This window comes from Symphalangus syndactylus, chromosome 13 (assembly GCF_028878055.3).
Source record: "Symphalangus syndactylus isolate Jambi chromosome 13, NHGRI_mSymSyn1-v2.1_pri, whole genome shotgun sequence".
Lineage (NCBI taxonomy): Eukaryota > Metazoa > Chordata > Mammalia > Primates > Hylobatidae > Symphalangus > Symphalangus syndactylus.
The window spans coordinates 103,790,117-103,809,114 of record NC_072435.2 but is presented as its reverse complement, the minus strand read 5'-3'; the positions used below and the strand labels follow the sequence as shown (position 1 = coordinate 103,809,114).

The 18,998-nt window shown below is 48.1% G+C and overlaps 1 protein-coding gene across 3 annotated transcripts in view; it reads right to left on the bottom strand.

Moving 5' to 3' along the window:
• Nucleotides 1-501: 501 nt before the first annotated feature.
• WSCD2 (WSC domain containing 2) overlaps nt 502-18,998 on the bottom strand; it is a 359,309-nt gene continuing 340,812 nt past the window's right edge. For all 3 annotated transcript variants that reach the window (XM_063614375.1, XM_063614376.1, XM_055236736.2), the window contains 3 exons: nt 18,564-18,728; nt 10,924-11,124; nt 502-2,626 (listed from right to left, as the gene is read on the bottom strand). In XM_063614375.1, the coding sequence (XP_063470445.1) occupies nt 2,274-2,626; nt 10,924-11,124; nt 18,564-18,728 (719 nt within the window). In that variant the 3' untranslated portion in view covers nt 502-2,273. The remainder of the gene's footprint in view (nt 2,627-10,923; nt 11,125-18,563; nt 18,729-18,998) is intronic.

The following is an 18,998-nucleotide window of genomic DNA, read 5'->3' as shown; positions in this document are numbered from 1 at the left end:
AGGTATATGCAGAAGACCTGCCCCCCCCTCACCCCGCCAAAAATAGGCAGCTTCTCACACATGGATTTCATGCACACTGACCGTTTCCTCCTTTACGCGGGTGCAATCCCATACACAAGGACCTGCACAGACTCATTACAAATAAGATGGTCATAACGGCAACTTGTGGGATACAGTTGCAAAACATAGAGAGGCAGGAGAACACAAAGGCAATTTTACACACAGAGGCACGTAATTCTTCCTGAGCAGCTATGCCAGAGTCACACAGGCACAAAAGCAGTTATATACCAACCCGCCCGCCACCCCGAACATTTTCTGTCTACCTCTGTTTCTTGTCTCTCTCTCTCTGTCTCTCTATGCCTCTCTGTCTCTCTATGCCTCTCTGTCTCTCTCTGTCTCTGTCTCTCTCTCTCTGTCTCTCTCTCACACACACACACACACACACACACTAGGAAAACATCCCATTTGTGAACCTGTCTTACACAACACTCTACCACATGGTAGAATCATCAACAAAACTCGCATTTAATGATGGTGTTGACCTGAGGAATCTTCAGACAGAAGCTTGTGGTCAGAGGGGACCACCAGCAAAGAACTGACCCAGGTCTTGGACCAAGAGTCTCCCAGAGAGAGTCAACCTCCCAGTAGAAGGGAGGCCAACCCCTCCACTGCTTCATGAAAGAAGACTAGAAATTCTCCTGGGGGAAAGAAACATGGTACAAAATACCAGAGCCTCCTGGGTGGGCCTGGGGCAGCCCAAATTCTACAGATGAGGGAATCAGGGAAGGGTGCCACAGGTCTAATCCCTGTGCCCTTCCTTTGCATGGCCAGGTTCCAAAGGGCGGAATGTATTAATCATATTCCTCTTACAAAAATATAACTCTTTACACGCACCTTCTCCGTGGTCTCTTTGCTACTTGGGAATGAGCATTTACCTGCTCCCCAAGTCTTCAGAGGGACCGCATAGGGAGGCTGCTCCAACAGAATAGCAAAGAGACTGTGACCTATGGCTTTTTCATCTACACAATGATGGATGGTGCAGGTTTGGACTGAGTGGGAAGCCACTGGTGTCCAGGGTTGGGGAAGAGATGGGGCTCTGGACCAACACTTTGTAAGATTGATGCTCCGTGATTCAGGTCCTCAGAAATCCTTTGGTTTGGCATTTCAGCATCAAGACAGCAGTGTTTGTACAGAATGACACAATTTCATTCACTCCATTCCTTAAAGGGCCACCAAGGGAAGCTGGCCCTGTTGGACTATGATCAAGGAGAGATAGATGGTCTGGGAAGGTAGTGGGGGTCCATTTTGGGTGTGGTTCCACCTGATTAAGAACACTCTTGCTGTCTCACCTGGATAGCAAAGGACCCATTTGTAGGGGCCAGAAGGGCAGTGTAAGACTGACTGAAGCCCGCCACGGAGAGATGTGTCACTAGGGCTCTCTCCTAAGTCAAATTCTGCACATGGCATGTGACCATCCTTGTGGGCTCATTGTTGGTGCCTGAGGTTCCTTGAAGGTGCTTTCAGGGTCTCAAGGTCACCTCCTGGACACAGCATGGATAGAAAGGGACAGGGTTCATGCCCTGGAGGTGGAAAGGCAAGCAGCTCGTTTCTGAGAAGCAGTGTGGCCTGGGGGGCTCATGACACCAATGGCCCCACATGGTGTCTCCAATTAACCTGCCGTGAGCACCATTGCCTCCCCACACTACCCAGGATGTCAGAAACCTAAGGCCATGGAGAAACTTCCCAGCAATCTTTCTTTAGAACAGAAGGTGGCCTGAGTTAAACATCGGTGCCAGCACTTCTTGGGTGGAGATGAGAAGGGGGCTGAGAAAGCTCAGCCCAGAAGGGACAAGCATCTGGGGCCAAGTTTTTACAATAGCCCCCTGGGCTCATGCATCAAGAGCCTTGACAATTGCCATGGGGCATCCAGCAAGTCTCCATGAAGTGGATGAGCCCTCCCTCCTACAAGTGGAACCCACAGTGGTGGGGGCAGGGACACAGGAGACAGAAAAGAGTCCATGTAACTAGAACCCCCCAAACAAGATGCCCCACATTGCCAAGGGGGGAACATGTGAGCAGAGTGGTAGTGCCTGGACAGTCTCTTCCCTTGAGCCTCCTCTGTCATGCAGGAAACTCATTGAAGGCAAAGAGCAGCCAAGGGGATTGTTCCCAGACCAAAGAGAGGACAGATGAGTGGGGGTCACCAGGGCTCTTGAGTCCCCAGGGCCTGCGTGGTCAGGACTCCCAGTCTACCCTTCCCCTACGTGGATGCATCATCTTGGGTAGTAGTCGTCAGGGACACCCGTGAGGTTCCGCCCTTTGAGGGCCGCATCCACCATCTTGATATAGGCAGAGATGGTCTTCTGCATGTCCTCAGTATAGGGGTCATACTCGAGCTTCCGGAGCCCCGAGCGCTTGAAGTTGCCATCCTTCTGGCTCTCCACACAGAGCAGCCGGTCCTCCCTGACAGCCACACCCAGCAGGCTGACCATCCGGCCCAGCTGGACGAAGAGGTCCTGCTTCAGGTCCTCAAAGTGTACCACCAGCACCTTCTTGCCGAACTTGAGCCAGTCCAGTGTGTGAGTGGCCCACCATGGGGCATAGTTCCTCACAAACTCTGGCCACTCTGCAGAGAGAGGAGAGAGGACACAGTCAGAGGGAGGAGGAGTTCGAAAGACCCAGTCAGATGGTGCTGGCAGTGGTTACTGTTATTCACAGCACAACACAGTAACACAATTAACAATTAAGTGTAATAATACAGGCCGGGTGAGGTGGCTCACACCTATAATCCCAGCACTTTGGGAGGCCAAGGCTGGAGGATGGCTTGAGGCCAGGAGTTAAAGACTAGCCTGGGCAACACAGCAAGACCCTGTCTCTACAAAAAATGAAATAAAATAGCTGGGCATGGTGGTGCATGCCTGTAGTTCTTGTTACTCAGGAAGCTGAGGTGGGAGGATTGTTTGAGCCCAGGAGGTCGAGGCTGCAGTGAGCTATGATGATGCCACTGCACTTCAGCCTGGGTGACAGAGCAAGACCCTACCTCAGAAACAAAAAGAATAACAACTTAGCTCAATTCACTCCTTTTAGAGCTCTAAACACACCCCGATACTTCTCACCTCAACGCTGTTTCTCCCTGGAATATTCTTGGCCACCACCTTCTCTTTGGGGATAGCAATGCTACTCATTTGGTGATTACTATATGCCAGGCAAACCCTATGTATAAGTATGTGTTACTATAATATAATATACAACATATTATTATGTTATATATTATTTATGCTAATATATATTAATTGTATATTTTAGATTACATACTTATATATTAATAACTATATTAATATAGCTCTTAATTCCACTTAATCTTCACAACAACCTTACGAGGTATCATCATTATCTCCATTTGATAGAAGAGAAAACTGAGGCCCAGAGAGGTTAAGTAATTTGCTCAAGGTCATATAGCTAATAACTGGCAGAGTCAGGATTTGAACCCAAGCAGTCTGGCTTCAAAGTCTGGGCTTTTAAGTACCAAATTTTTCTGTGTAGTAGTGGTATCTCCTCACAGGATAATAATGGAGCTGTTATACAAAGTAGAAAAAAGATACAAAGTTTCTAGCATGGCGTGTTGAGTTCAGCAGGTGCTCAATAAATGTTGGCTACTGTTATTACTGATATTATTCTGTTTTCAGGTCATCTTCTCAGACTCCCTGGGCTCAGGCGGGTGCCTCCTCTAGGTTTCACAGTTCCTCTCTCCGTCCCCGGCAGCCCCCCACAGCACTCATTATGCTGTGCAGAAACCCCCCACTTCTGTAGTCTGTCTCCCCAGCAGATGGTAAGCTATCTGAGGGCAGGGTTTAAGTGGGACTATTTTTAACATCATCTTCACACATTTCTGTCCTACCTTTCTTTATTTTTCATGGAAGTGTCATGGTGAAATGACAGGATGGATTGTCATGCAAACTTGGAGGGTGCATTTGGGACTGTCTGACTTGAAAGACAGGTTACAGAGAACCTGGGAATTCCATGGGGAGAGGCAGTCAGTTCCTGGAGCTGCTAAAACTCCCACAGAAGGAGGAGCCGGGGAAAGTGCAGAAGGGGGACCTGGAGGGTGTTGGGAACAGAGAAAAGGAATCACAGCCTCAATTCTGAGCCCCAGCTGGAGAATTAGAGGGCAGGAGCTCCAAAACCATGAACTGAGACCTGCTGCTTCTCGCAAGGACAAACACTACCCGGCGCCTGCCAGAGCAGGCAACAGAAGAACTCTGTTTATTGAACGAGGGTGGTGAGTCCCCAGGCTGCACTGGGGAGCCCAGCTGGTTTTTAAAAATTAATTCCTACACCCTTGCTGGGCGATGGATACCCATTATCTTATTTAATCCTGCTGACTACCCTGAAAGGAAAAGGACTACTGTCTGCTCCTCACCAGGGAGGAAACTGGAGGCTCAGAGAGGTGAAGTGACTTGTTCATGGCCACACAGCCAGGAAGCACCATCCAGATCAGGCCTGCCTGGTTCCAGGATGGATCTTTCCCAGGCACCAGCAGCCTCATCGCCACTTCCTCCCACTGCCTATACTCAGCAGGTGCTCAGTGAACGGTTGTTGAACTAAATTGAAATTCACAACTGCCAAATTGCAGTGTGGCAAAGGCCTCTCTTTCTTTGCAGAACACATCAGAATCTGTGGCAAGACTCCTTCCCCACCAAGTCCCCCGGAACATCACAGCTGCTTGGGAGATATTTATGCTGCTGACAAGGATATTTTTAATCCTTAAAATAGATTATTTATAATATGTCTGGCTAACTGGGCCCGTACTGTTATAATGGGTTAAGACCAGATGTATCTGAGTGATTAGGAAAAATCTAGCATGTTGTATGCTCTGTTTTCCCTTTTCAGAATTTCCCCACTCTTGCATCATCTTACAGCATCACGGATGATTCAGAATAGCTGCTACTCTCAGGGGAGTTGCCCAGGTGATAGAGACGGTGCTCGTCGCCTAGCACCCAGCAACAACACAGATCCAAACTTCTAGGCTTGGCCTCCTCTCACCATCTCAAATGGTTGCTGAAAGGGGGCTGCAGGATGGCTCAAGAAAAAGGAAGGAGTCTCTCAGGTAGCTCCAGGTATCCTAGTCTTAGATGCAGGGGGCATGGAGATGACAGTGTGTCCTTGTTGACTGCAAACCTCTGTGGGTCACCAGGCGCCTCTGTCTGAGGGGCAGGAAGGGAATGTATGTTGCCTGAGCATTTCTTGGGTGTTGGGAGCGATGTGGGGCACTCTGCATGCATGATCTCATTCCGTGCATTCACGTAGCCTAGAGAGTAGGAATTCTTAATACTGGCTCCATTTTAGACACAGGGAAAAGGAGTCTCAGAAGCAGGAAGCAACTTGCCCAAGTCCACACAATGGGCGCTGAAGGCAGAGTTCCAACCCACACCTATCCCAGACTGAGCCCAATGGAAAACAGTGTGGAGATTTCTCAAGAACTAAAAATAGAAGTACCATTCAATTCAGTAATCCCACTACTGGGTATCCACCCAAAGAGAAAGAAATCATTACATAGAAACACACCTGCACACATGTTTAGTGCAGCACTATTCATAATAGCAAAGACATGGAATCAACCTCAGTGGAGGATTGGATAAAGAAAATGTGGTACATATACATGCGTGTGCATGCATATATAAAATATTGATTTTATACATTTATTTATATATATCAAGAAACCTGCACTTGTACATCCTAAATATATAAAAATAAATACATTTTTAAAAAGAAAAAATAGAGCACCTGGTCTGATCAGCTCCTGCCCTCTTTTCACTCTGGGACCAGGGAAGCATGACTTCTAGGCTGCCTACTGCTCAATTTACCTTCAGGCTATTGTCTGAGACGTGGGGTCTGTTTATAGATGATTCTGCAGTCAGACTGCCGGGGTTCAGGACCCAGCTCCTCCCCACATGAGCTATGTGACTTTGGAGACATTACTCGATCTTCAGCCTCAGTTCACCCATCTGCAAAATGGTGATCTGGATAAGACCTACCTCCTACAGATGCTGTGCAAATTGAGTGAAATAAGACTTGCAAAGATCCTGGTACGGCGCCTGGGACAAGCAAGGTGCTCAATAAATACTGGTTAGTGTTACGATTGTCCATGATGCTATTTGTCCTCCTGTATCTCCTGACTCCCCACATGCTCCATCATTTTAGTTCAAACATCCCTCCAAAAGCACAATAGATATCCGAGCTGTTTCAGCAGCAGATGTTTGACCACCTGGCCCCCTCCTATGGCAATGCTTCCTCTCTTGAAACTCTCAAATTACTTCATTGGAAAGAAAAAGAAGAAAAATTAGAAACCAAAGCCCTCGTTTAACTCAGGATTCCTGATCATTGACTGCTGTCTGCAAATTGGGCAATAAAGCCATGGAACATCGGTAATGAGTTCTGGTTCCACCGGAACTGTCATACAGGTGTGCCTGGCAGGGCACAGGCTGGCCAGCCTCCCCTCCATCTTCTTGTTGATGGAAAGAACTGGGGCCTGATTAATAGTTTAACTGTACTTAATTCCCCATGGAATCATTAAACACAGTATCTGTTTCATTAAACAGATCCAGGACAATTCACCTTGTATAATCATATCACATAAAATTTTGCTGTGAATTCACTCTAGGGAGATTGTAAAATTAACTCTATGGAACCAAAAGCAGAGTGGGGGTGGTGGTTCTAGGAGTCTGGACTGGGCTGTAATTGGGAGGGGGACAAGGGCATGGTGGGGTGGACACACTCAATAGCTAGGTGACCTTGGCTCTTACAGGGTGACCTTCACATTCTGTCACTGAGGGCATCCAACAGCAGCACTTCTCAAACCTTAAAGTGCACATGAAGTGTCTGGGGAAATCTTATTAAAGTGCAGATTCTGACCCAGGAAGCCTGGGATAGGACCTGACATTTGCTTGCCTAAAAATCTCCCAGGTGATGTCCATGTTGCTGGTCCACAGGCCACATTTTGAGTAGCAGGGACTTATAGCAATGGTTCTTAAACTAGGGTGCTCATCGGTATCACCTGGAGGGTTTTGTTAAAACACAGATTGTGGCTGGGTGCGGTGGCTCACGCCTGTAATCCCAGCACTTTGGGAGGCCGAGATGGGTGGATCACGAGGTCAGATTGAGACCATCCTGGCTAACACGGTGAAACCCTGTCTCTACTAAAAATACAAAAAATTAGCCAGGCATGATGCTGGGCGCCTGTAGTCCCAGCTACTTGGGAGGCTGAGGCAGGAGAATGGCGTGAACCCAGGAAGCAGAGGTTGCAGTGAGCCGAGATCACACTACTGCACTCCAGCCTAGGCAACAGAGCAAGACTCTGTCTCAAAACAAAACAAAACAAAACAAAAGCAAAAAACCACACACACATATTTCTGGAGTCCCACTCCCAGAATTTCTGATTCAGTGGGTTTTAGCATTTCCAACAAGCTCCCAAGAGATGCTGATGCCACTAATTCAGGACCTTAAAGCAAGGGTCTCAAACTCAAGTGTCTCCAGGGGCCAGAGGGTGAACGCAAAAGGGAAGAATGGGCTGAGTGGAGACTGGGGGTTCTGTTCTTTAAGGAAGCCTCTCTACTAGAGCCCTTGCGTACCTGGGTCATGCCTTGGAGGGGGCACTTGGAGAAGATCTCTTCTCCCATCTCAGACTCACATGGGACCCCAGGCCCCCAATATGAGATGAGTGTGGTGGATCCCCTTATCCCATACTCCCTGCAGCCTCTCCGTTCAGCCTGTTCTGACTCCTTCCTTAGTGTTGGTTTAGAGCTCCCAGCTGTTTTGAATAAGGAAAAAGAGGAGAGACGGGTGGTTCTTGGGAATTAGGAGACTTGTCTGAACCTAAGACGGGGTTGAGGTTCCTCTTCCTCTGGAAGAGGAAAATATCTGAATGTTACCAAAGGGTCAGCAACGTCTCAGGCAGTAGAGCCTGGTGATTAACGTCTGGGTTTGAATCCCAGCTTAGTCAGTACCTAGGGTCTTAGTCAAGAGACTTGTCCCTTCCTGGGATGGCTCTCACTTGTAAAGTGGGGTGTACTGATGATCACTGCCTTTCTTACCTCATGTGGTCCCTAGAGAGCTTAGATGAGATATCAAATGTGAAGTGCCCACAAGAGCTTCCCAAGTAAGCCCCGTTTCTGTTCACTTGGGAGAGCAGGGTGCCTGGGCTAGACCAGCCTTGGTGGTCTCTGCTTCTCTCTTGGCCTCAGTTTCCCCACTACTCAATAGGAATCAGTGGTTCTCAGCCCTCCACACACATTAGAAGCAGCTGGGGAACTTTAAAAATATTCACACAACGCGGGAGTGGGGTGGGCACAACACACACTGAGGCCTGTCGGTGTTGGGGAGGCAGAGCATCAGGAAGAATAGCTAATGTATGCTGAGCTTGATATCTAGGGGATGGGTTGATCTGTGCAGCAAACCACCATGGCACACGTTTACCTATGTAACTAAACTGCACATCCTGCAAATGTAACTCAGAACTTTTTTTTTTTTTTTTTTTTTTGAGACGGAGTCTCGCTCTGTCGCCCAGGCTGGAGTGTAGTGGCGCAATCTCGGCTCACTGCACGCTCTGCCTCCTGGGTTCACGCCATTCTCCTGCCTCAGCCTCTCCGAGTAGCTGGGACTACAGGCGCCCGCCACCACGCCCGGCTAATTTTTTTTATTTTTAGTAGAGACGGGGTTTCACCGTGGTCTCGATCTCCTGACCTCGTGATCCGCCCGCCTCGGCCTCCCAAAGTGCTGGGATTACAAGCGTGAGCCACCGCACCCGGCCTCAGAACTTAAAATAAAATTTGAAAAAAAATATATTGATGTCCAGGCTCCATCCAGTAATAGTCCAGGGTGCAGCCTGGGCACTGGGGTTTTCCCACTCTCCTCCAGGGACCCTAAGGAGCAGCCAGCACAGAGGCCCACCGAGGTCACTGATCTCCCAGGTCTTTTCCAGCTTTGACAAGCAGAGTCTGTGCTCTTAGGACAGGCTACTACCATTTGCACATATGGATATCTCAGCCTGGCGACCAGTTTTGCTTTTGACTGATTGTTCTACCAATAAATAATTCAGAGGCCTCTCTACCCCTGGGAATAACCGGACAAATGTCACCACCTATCCAAGCTTCCACCCCCTCACTGAGAAGAGGAGTGAGGCAGAGGGAGGAACAGACAAACTGCCTTGAGTGAATTGGGACCCAAGGGGCAGGCCCAAGGATTTTAATCAACGAAGTTAGTATTGAGGGTGTTACCGGTGAATTGCTGAGTTATGTCATCCTGCCCTGCTCTGTTCCTCTCTGGAGAGGGGCTGGAGTACTGGAGCAGCCTGGTTCCTGGAGGCTGGATGAGCTGGGGACAACTCACACTTGCAGAGCGCCTGCTGTGTGTCGGGGGCTCTGGACTCGGTGATTCATAGCCACCAATGGTTCATCTAATCCATTATCACAGTGCAGTGCTGAAGAGTGTGGGCTCTGGAGCAAGATTCCCTGAGTTCAAATCTCAGCTCTACCACTTTATGGAAAAACTCCTCCCAACCCCAGCTTTATTAAGGTCTAATTAATATACAAAATACTGCACATAATATATACAATTTAGTGACTTTGGTTATGTGGATACACTCATGTTACCATCACCATAATCCAGGTAATAAGCATTTCCATCACTTCTGGAAGTTTCCTTTAGTCTGTTTTCTTTGTTCATTTTTGTGTATAGTAAAAAACACTTAACATGAGATCTACCCTCTTACCAAAATCTTAAGTAAAGAACACCTTCTTGTTAATTAGAGGCACTATTGTACAGCAGAACTGTGGAACTCACTCATCTTGTATAACTGTAACTTTATACTCATTGAACAACAACCCCCTATATCCCCCTTACCCTGGGAAAGCTCCTTAACCTCCCTGGACCTCGGTTATCCCATCTCTCAAAGGAGGCAATTACGGTGGGGATTTAGGAAGTTAGCCTTTTCCAAAGCCCTCAGTAGATGTGACTTTCATTATGGTGGTAGAGATCATCCTATAATGGATATGGGACTTTGAGGCTGAGAAGGGTTAAGAATGCTCAAGATGGCAGAAGTTGGGTCTGACTTCAAAGCTCTGGCCACTGCCCTGGGTGGCTGCCCTGCATTGAAATGATCCACACAGCCCTCTGTCACCTAGTAAGTGCCAGAGCTGAATCTCAAACCCAGGTCATCTTAGTAAGTTCCATGCTTGGGGCTCCATGCTGCCATTTCCCAGCTGCGTGATGTGGGGCAAGTCACTTAACCTCTCTGAGCCTCGCCACCCAGAGTTCTTGCGAGTATTCGTTGAAATGATGCCCTGTACCTGTGCTCTCAGGACCTCGTGGCAACACAGGCACTGACCTGGGGCTGGATTCAGGTCTCTTGACTTCCAGGGTGGGGCTCTTTAACCCGCTTCCATCAATCCCACATCAATTTCATGAGCATCTCCAATGCCATGAAAGTCACACCTACTGAGTGTTTGTAAAATTCTTAAAGCCTCACAGTTTTATAATCTTCACTTTATAGATGGGCCCATCTAAGTTCAGGGAGGTTAATGAGCCCTTATGGGAGGTGGTAGAGCTGAGATCTGAATCCAAAGAGTCTTTCTCCCGAGCCCATGATTTTAATCCCCTGTGCGATGCAGCAGCCCGGCTCACAGAAGGTGCTGCTTGTGGGTGGTGGGGGGTTGTGGGAGGCACCTACTCTACTGGAAGCAAGGACTAGAGCATGACACGCGCCCTCCAGGATGTCCTCCAGGGTTCCTCGCATGAGGCATTGCCTCCTTGCTGGCCACGTTGGTCCGGAGCACGGGACCCTCCCACCGCCCCCTGCAGCCCGGGGCCCCTCCCCGCCCCTCCCCTCCCCTCCCCTCCCCTCCCCTCCCCTCCTCCCCCGAGCTGTACCTTTGCCCTTCCAGTGGGCATGCGCAGCAAAGCCTATGTGGCCGCCGTACTTGCGGTTGAACTCAGCCATGAGGGCCTTGTAGGGGTTGCGGATGAGCAGGATGGCTGCGTCAAAGGCCTCGATCTCTTTCTGACCGCTTTCGTGCGTCTTGATGCAGATGGTCCGTCCGCTGCGCCAGTGGTCCCGCTCACCTTTAAACCCTTCCCGCAGCCAGAGGTGAGGAACAGGACTGGTGAGCTGGGGAAGCAGGAAGCCCAACCCACTCTCTTCTGGGCCACCTCAGGAATCCTCATGCATTTGTGCACTCAGTCATTCGCGTATTTATTGAGCACCTACTATGTGCCAGGCACTGTGCTAGGACCCTGGGATTAAAATGACTTACAAAAACATTCACGGGTCTTCAAAAATATTCACGAGTCTTCCTGTTTTTCAGAGTTAGATTATTCAAATAGTGAACACAAATAAGTGTAAAACCACTGCCCTGGTGAGTGTTACAAAAGGGGAGTATTAATGCTTGGGTGCTGGCTAGGCACAGTGGCTCACGCCTGTAATCCCAGCACTTTGGGAGGCCAAAGTGGGAGGATAACTTGCTCCCAGGAGTTGAAACCAGCCGGGGCAACATAGTGAGACCCCATTCTCTACAATAAAAAATTTAAAAAAATTTAGCCAGGTATGGTGGCATGCACCTGTAGTCCCAGCCACTTGGGGGGCTGAGGCGGGGGAATTGCTTGAGCTAGAAGGTTGAGGCTGCAGTGAGCTATGATCATGCCACTGCACTCCAGCCTGGATGACAGAGTGAGACCTGTCTCTTGACAAAAAAAGAAAAAAAGAGAAAAGGCTTGGGTGCTGTGAGAGGGGCCAGTGATGTACTGGGTGATTCCTCTTTGTGGGGAGTCAGCGTCCCTACCCCACTGATGATGGGCATGGCCATGTGACTTCCTGTTGCCCATAGAATGAGGGTGGAAGTAGGTCTTCAGCACAGTCTCAAGACACATCATATGTTTCTGCTTACTCTACATGAGGGAGCTCTGCTATCACCATGAAAGGACATGCCTTGGGGGTGGGGGGTGGGGGATTGGTCCCAGATGATGACAGACACATAGAATAGACATGGTCCTAACCTGCAGCCTGGAGATGGGCAGCCCAGTCAGCTCAACCAAAATCACTGACCTAGTCAAGTGGCATCCAGAAAGGTTTCCTGGGGGAAGAGATGCTTAAGCATAGAACTGAAAAATGAGGAGAAACTTACTAGCTCAAGAGAGCTGGGAAGGGAGGGCCAGGTGCTGGGAAAAGCAGGTGCAAAGGGCCTGTGGTGGGTGGGAAGAAATCTGTCACATACGAGTGACTGCAGAGGGAATGCAGGTAGCAAGAGGGGAGCATGGGGCTGGAGAGGGTTGTGGGGTCTGTGATAAAGAGGCCAGCACTAGACCAGAAAGACTGGGAAACACTTAAGAGGATTTAAGCAAAAAAGAGGGGCATGATCAGGTTTTCCTTTCAAAAGCTGAGGAGCTGAGAGAAGTTCTGTGCAGCTGGAGACTAGTCTAAGCCCTTTACATATATTAAGCAATTCAATCCTCTCAACAATTCTATGAGGAATTTTTACAGATGAGGAAACTGAGGCAGAGATGTCCAATAACTCGCCCAAGTTACAGAGCTATGGAAGAGGCAGAGCCGAGATACAAACCTGGGCTCCGGGCACACGTGTCCTTCACCCTCTAAGTGCCCCTTAGCTCATGCAAGCTAAGGCATTTGGATATGATATTAAGGCCAGGTAGAAATGTTATTGTAGTAGGCCTTCAAGATACTGGCTGTGTTTACAACCCAATGAGTCATTCTGGATATCATGTCACCTCTCTGGGCCTCAGTTTTCCTCATCTGTAAAATGGGTCCATGCACTTTCTCCCTCACAAGGCCATTGTGAGAAGTCAATGAGGCCCACAGTAACACTTCAATAAATGGCAGCTAATGCAGAATAAGACTTAGGGTGAAATCATGGACTGAGAAGTCTCCCTGTATCATCAAACCTTGGAGTATAGTTTCTTCCCTCCCTGTTGTGCTCTGGCTTTTAAGATGGATGGAGGTGAAGACTGGCTTGATACCTGCTCCTGTTCCTGGAGACAGGGGTCCAGAGAGGTGCAGCCTCCCTCACATGGCCACTGAGCAGAAGAACCAAGAATGGAATGTGATTTTTTCAATCAGATTCCATTCTGGGACTTGCCAAGTTAAGTTGCCTGGGATAAGCCTAGTCTTGCAAATTAGCACTGACCCGTGCCCATGAGAAAATATTAACCCACAGCCTTTGAGGTCGATGGGAAGCACAGTGTCATGGAAAAAATCTCCTCCAGAGGAGAATGAGGAATAGGATGTGGGGGCTTGAGAGAGAGAGAGAGAGCTTTGGACATAAACATTTATGCAAGGCAACACTGGATATAATTTCATGTCATGTATTCTGGTAGAGCTCTGCATGACATGGACAAAGGGCTTTCCATCCATGGTTACATTTTATCTTTACCAAAATCTATTTCACTATGAGCACAGCAATGGAAAACACAGGCAGAGGGTATACCAGAACTCACATAGATTCTCAATGAGGAAAAAAAAATGCCAGAAACATGGAAGGATGGTCAAACTATTTTCAATCAGCTCCATGCATTGGGAGACCCAAGTTACAACATTTCTATTTGTTCATGATGGGGTCAACTTAGCACAGTATTTATCAAGATTAAAAACAAACAAAAACAAAAAACCTAGAAAAGCTATGAAGATTGGGAAAGATCTGTTTCATATTCCAGATTCTGGTTGCCTGAGGAGTTTATCTATAGGAGTATTGCAAATGTAGAGAAAATTCCATTTAGCAGAATGTGTCCCAGAGAGGGAAGAGTACTATGTCTGGAAAGGAACTTTTGAGAAGGCACATGGAATAGGTTTGCCTGAGGAACAACAGATAGTTGCTCAATTGTCTTCTAAAGAAGGCCTGGCTAGGTAATTGCAAGGGAATCATGGATGCAAGCTTTGAGCCAGAGCGGAATTGCTGGACTCCACCACCAGGGTGTCCCCCTCTCTACTGTCCTTGACACCCAGGATCCAGCATCTCCATGACATAAACATGATATATTTAAATCCTATCTTTTAAGAGTCACCAAAATATCAGCTTATCTTGGGCACCCATGTGACCCTCAAACTCTAAGGAGCTGCCCAACTGTCCCAGGATTTGGAGAAACAACCTTGTTCAGGGCCACAGAGAGAACAAGATATGTTTTTCCCTTCTCTCTTCCAAACCTCTGTTACTATAGTTGCTCATGCATTTTTCAGTTAGGGGAGCTAACGTACAGAGAAGGGAAGTGGCAGAGACTGCACATCTCTGCATGTCCTAGAGTTTACTGGGACAGGAAAGTCCCATCTTGGCTCCAGGCATGGACACCCCTGAAGGCTGGTGGTTCTCCAGGACAGCGGGATTTGTTTTGAGGACAAGGAAATCCTCAGAAATCATTGTCCTGCATCAGGTGGGCTGAGAGGCTGCCCACTTTGTGGGCTGATGTACCAGTCTGAGAACATCATCCTGCCCTTCCCTCTTCTGTCTCCCCTCCTTCAGAAGTCAGGGCTCTGGCTCCTCACATACCACAGAGCTTGAGCCTGCATTAGGCCAATGAGGTCTCTGAGATGGGGAGAGGCAGGGAGAGGGGGGATGAAGCCCAGGGAAAGGGGAACGGTGAGAGAGAAAGACACAGTTACCTGGAGAGAGGGAGGGACTGAGACAAAGTGGGGGAGAAGGCAGGAGTTGGGGGAGATAAACAGACACAGAAATAAAATGAGACAAAAACAGAGAAGGGGAGATAGACACCTAGAGAGAGAACAGAGAGAGACACGAAGAGAGAAACACAGAAAGGCAGAGGTACATACTGGGCAGAGGTAGACATGCAGAGAAAGGACAACTAGAGAGAGAGAGAGAGAGAGAATGAGAGAGAGAGAGGGAGCGCCAGATGGCAGATGGACACAGAGACAGAGAAAACCATGCTTTGCAAATGGCAGTTGCACCCAGTGAGGGAAAGGGAAGAAAGACCCAAGTGGGACAGACACTTGGATTCTGGGAGGGAAAGGTCCCTACATTTCTTCATTCATTCACTCATTAATTTCCTCCCTCCCTCCCTCACCAGCTTGCTGGTGGAGTGGACCCTTTTCCAGTCTGAGGGAAGAGCAGGTTGCAGAAAATATGGAATAAAGAGAGAAAATGTCACACAGCCTGTCAGGCCTAAGAGGGTCTGGGAGACCACTCATCTGATACATGCTTCTTACAAAGGAGGAAACTGAGGTCTCGAGGGGCAGGGGAACATGCATCCAGCCATCCAGCAAGTTGGTAGCAGAAGAAAAGAAACTCTAAAGGACTTAGATAAATCAGCAAGAGTTGCCGGGGGATCAGTTCATTGTGCAGATGATAGCACGTGCAAATCTCCAGTGCATTCTCGAACTACAAAGAGCCCATTATACCTGGAGTCTGAAAGGGGCTGCAGAACTTTGCCCCAGGGTGGCAAATGCGGCAAAGGATTTCATGAAGTTAAGCATCTTTCAGCTGCAAGGTGATGTGGGTAGAGACTGGGCAGGGTTAGCTAGATTGATTGATGCTGTTGGGGGGCAAGCGGCTCTTCATTTTGTCTACACCCCACTGCCAGCTCCAAGCTCCCAGGGAGAGTTCAATGTTAACTGCAAGGGCTCAGGCTGCAGGAAGGATTTTAAAGCTCCTAATGAAAAGGCAACTACATTCAAAGCCTCAGCTGCCTGTGACCAGCCCACAACCCCCTGCCTGTCTCAGAACGAATGAAGGAAACATCCAGTAACTAGACACAGCTTGAGGCAGGGAATTGCCACAGGGGGTTATGTTTTCTTTTTTTTCTTTTAAATCCAGTTAAAATTTTAGTAGGTGGCTCACTCCATTAATGACCAATTAATAATGCCCACACTAGAGTATTAACAAACACAGGGAAAAAATGAATTTTTGGAATGTTTTGGGTCTGGAAGTAAGAATGCTGGGTTCTTCGTCTAGGGCCAGGGATCTTGGCTCTGGTTTTGCATTGAAATCCCCTGGGAGCTTATAGAAAACACCCACACCTGGGCCCACTCCTGACAGTCTGATGGAAATGGTTTGAGATGCAGCCTGTGTGTCAAGACTTTAAAAGCTCCCTGGGCAATGCTAACGTGTAGTCAGAAACCAATCCTCTTTGCCTTTGACTAAGTAAATGACTGTCCTGGTTACATACATAGCATTGAAAAAATGTCTATTTTACACTACAGGCTCACACATAGTATCTCACAAACATTATCTTGTTATATTTTTTGGAAAATCTCTGAGTTCAGTACTGACATCCCCGTATTATAGATTAGGAAATTAAAGCTCAGAGAGGTGAAGAATTTTGCACAAGCTCTCATAGCTGTTAAGTATCAGAGTGAACTTTCAGACTGAAAATCAGATCTCCTGACTCCATCTTAAGATTCCATTTCTTCTTCTCTGAAGTTAGGAGGTTGAGTTAGATCAGATGGCGAATACTTGGTGTATAGGCCACCATTCCCCATTCTCCACTTTCAACAGGCGTCACTACTAGATTAAGGCACTTTGTTTCAGAGAGAGAATAGAACCTCAGAATCTTTCTTAACACATCATCCTTAAGCAAAAATTCATTGGAATCAACACTAGATGAAACCAATTTTGATCCCTGAACTAAATCATCCTGAGGGACCCTTCTGTTTGTGACATTCTGGGATTGCATGAGTAGGGTTGCTGCCACAGTCAGGAGGGTGAGAATGTGGGCCAGCCATGGCATCCTTTCTGAACTTGCATTCCACAGCCGCTGCTCCAGGACAAGCCAGAGAGATTCCGGAATATCCCAGTATTCTTCCCAGAAGCTCCCACAAGGCAGCACAGCATAGGGGTTAAGATCATAGGGACTGCTGACAGCCAGCCCTGGGTTCAAATCCTGATATAAGCATGCAATACCCTCAGCATGGAACCTCATATGTAATAGGTGCTTAATAAACAATCACTCAGGCCAAAACTGGAAATTAATAAATATATAAAAAGCTGGGATTCTTAAGCAGATTCCCCTGCCTGACCCGCTGCCAACTCCAACCATCAGCCTGTCCCTCTTCACCCTTCTTGCCTTTTCTCCCCCAGTCTCTGCCTCCCTCCTGTGTCTCACCCTGAGAAAGACATGCCCCCTGGCTCTCCCTGAGCTAGGGTTCGGGGATGACTCTCTATCAGCACCAAGCTGTGCCTGGCTAGTGCCTGGCACCCAGACCAGAGTACCCAGAGCCAACTTTTATTGACGACGTTGAATGCAGCCCAACACAAACTCGTAAGCTTTCTTAAAACATTATTAGATTTCTTTGTTATTTTTATTTTATTTTTAGCTCATCAGCTATCAATAGTGTTAGTGTATTTTATGTGTGGTCCAAGACAATTTTTCTTCTTCCAACGTGGCCCAGGGAAGACAAAAGATGGGACATCCCTGCTTTGAAACAACCTCATGAGGTACATACTCTTATCTCTAATTTGTGCATGAGGACACAGGATCAGAGAGGTACAGCAAGTTGCCTAAGGTCACACAGCCAGGAAGTGGTCTTCAGCTGGTTTGCAGACACAAAGACCATGGCCAAGGGCTGCTCCACATGTAGATGCAAAGCCTCCCACAGGAGGAGGCCTTGCTTCTCTGATGTCTCCCACCACGCCCAGGAGAGGGCTTCAAGCCCAAGGGCATTTCATCTATGATTTCTTGTTCCTCAGTAAGAAACCCAGGAATTTCTTACCTGTGTGATAGAGTAATAAAGATGTGGGCTTTGAAACTGGGAAACACTAGAATGCAATCCCCAATCAGCTTGTGGAAAAAAAAAAAAAAACATTGTGTGACTTTGGGCAAGTTATTTCTCCTCTCCAAGCCTCAGTTTTCATTTCTGGGAAAGAACATCATCATCCTACCTCACAGGGGTTCTATGCAGGGTTAAATAAGAATACAGCACCTGGCCACCTACTAGGTGCCAAGAGAACATCTTTGGCAATCTCAACCTACATGAGGCGCCTCACACACAGTTGGTGCTCCACACATGCATGTTGGGACACCTAACTTAGGAAGTGCATCCAGAACATTCCGGTGCTCAGTAAACATCTGTGAATGGAATGAAAATAGAGCATCCTGCATCGCGAGTATTGTCGCCTTAAATGTGGAGAGGACACCTGGTGAATAGTAGGTGCTCAATAAATGTCCCCAAAGTGAACTTAGTTCTTGTACCTCTATTACATCAAAGAGTTGCTGGTCAGTAAACATCTGTAATGAGGTACCAGCGCACAGTAGGTGTTTAAGAAATGTTGGTTGTAACCTAAATGGAGGAAAGGTACCAGGCATAGGATAAGTACTTGACAAATGTCAATTATTGAATGGATGCTGGTGGAGTATCCAGGACATGACTCAAGAAATGTTTGTGGGACAAAAAGGAAGGGGGGGTGCCAAGCATGCAGTGAGTCTCAAAAAGTGTGCCTGGGAGAGTTGAGTGGCACACAGTAGATACTCAAGGAGGAGTATTCCCATACTCTCCAAGTGGGGACCTTCCCAAGCCCAGGGAACCTCCTGCCCTGCCCTCCCTGCCATCTCCTCACCTTTGTTGTAGAGGGAGCCATCGAAGTAGTAGCTGCCAGTATAGAAGCCTGTGGCCAGCTCAATGAGGTGGCGAGCCCACGTGTTGCCAGCGCCTGGGAAGCTGGCCAAAGCAATGAGCTGCTTGGACTTGCCTGGCAGGAACCGTCTGTCCATGCAACGGTTGTCTGAAAAGGGCGGAGCATGGACAGAGGTCAACACCAGGGGCAGATGGAGCCTGTCTGAAAGGGCCAGGGTATGAGCCCCACCCCTGCCACTTCTCAGCCAGGTGATCAAGGGCACAGGACACTTGGGTGGGTCACGGGAAAGCTTCCTTGGGCCACAGCTTTCCCATCTGTAAAATGAGGGAGATGGTTCCTCCCTCATAGAGTTGAGGTGAGTGTTAAATGGGATAATGACGGAAAGGGATAAGCACAGTGCTTAGCCCATAGTAGGGA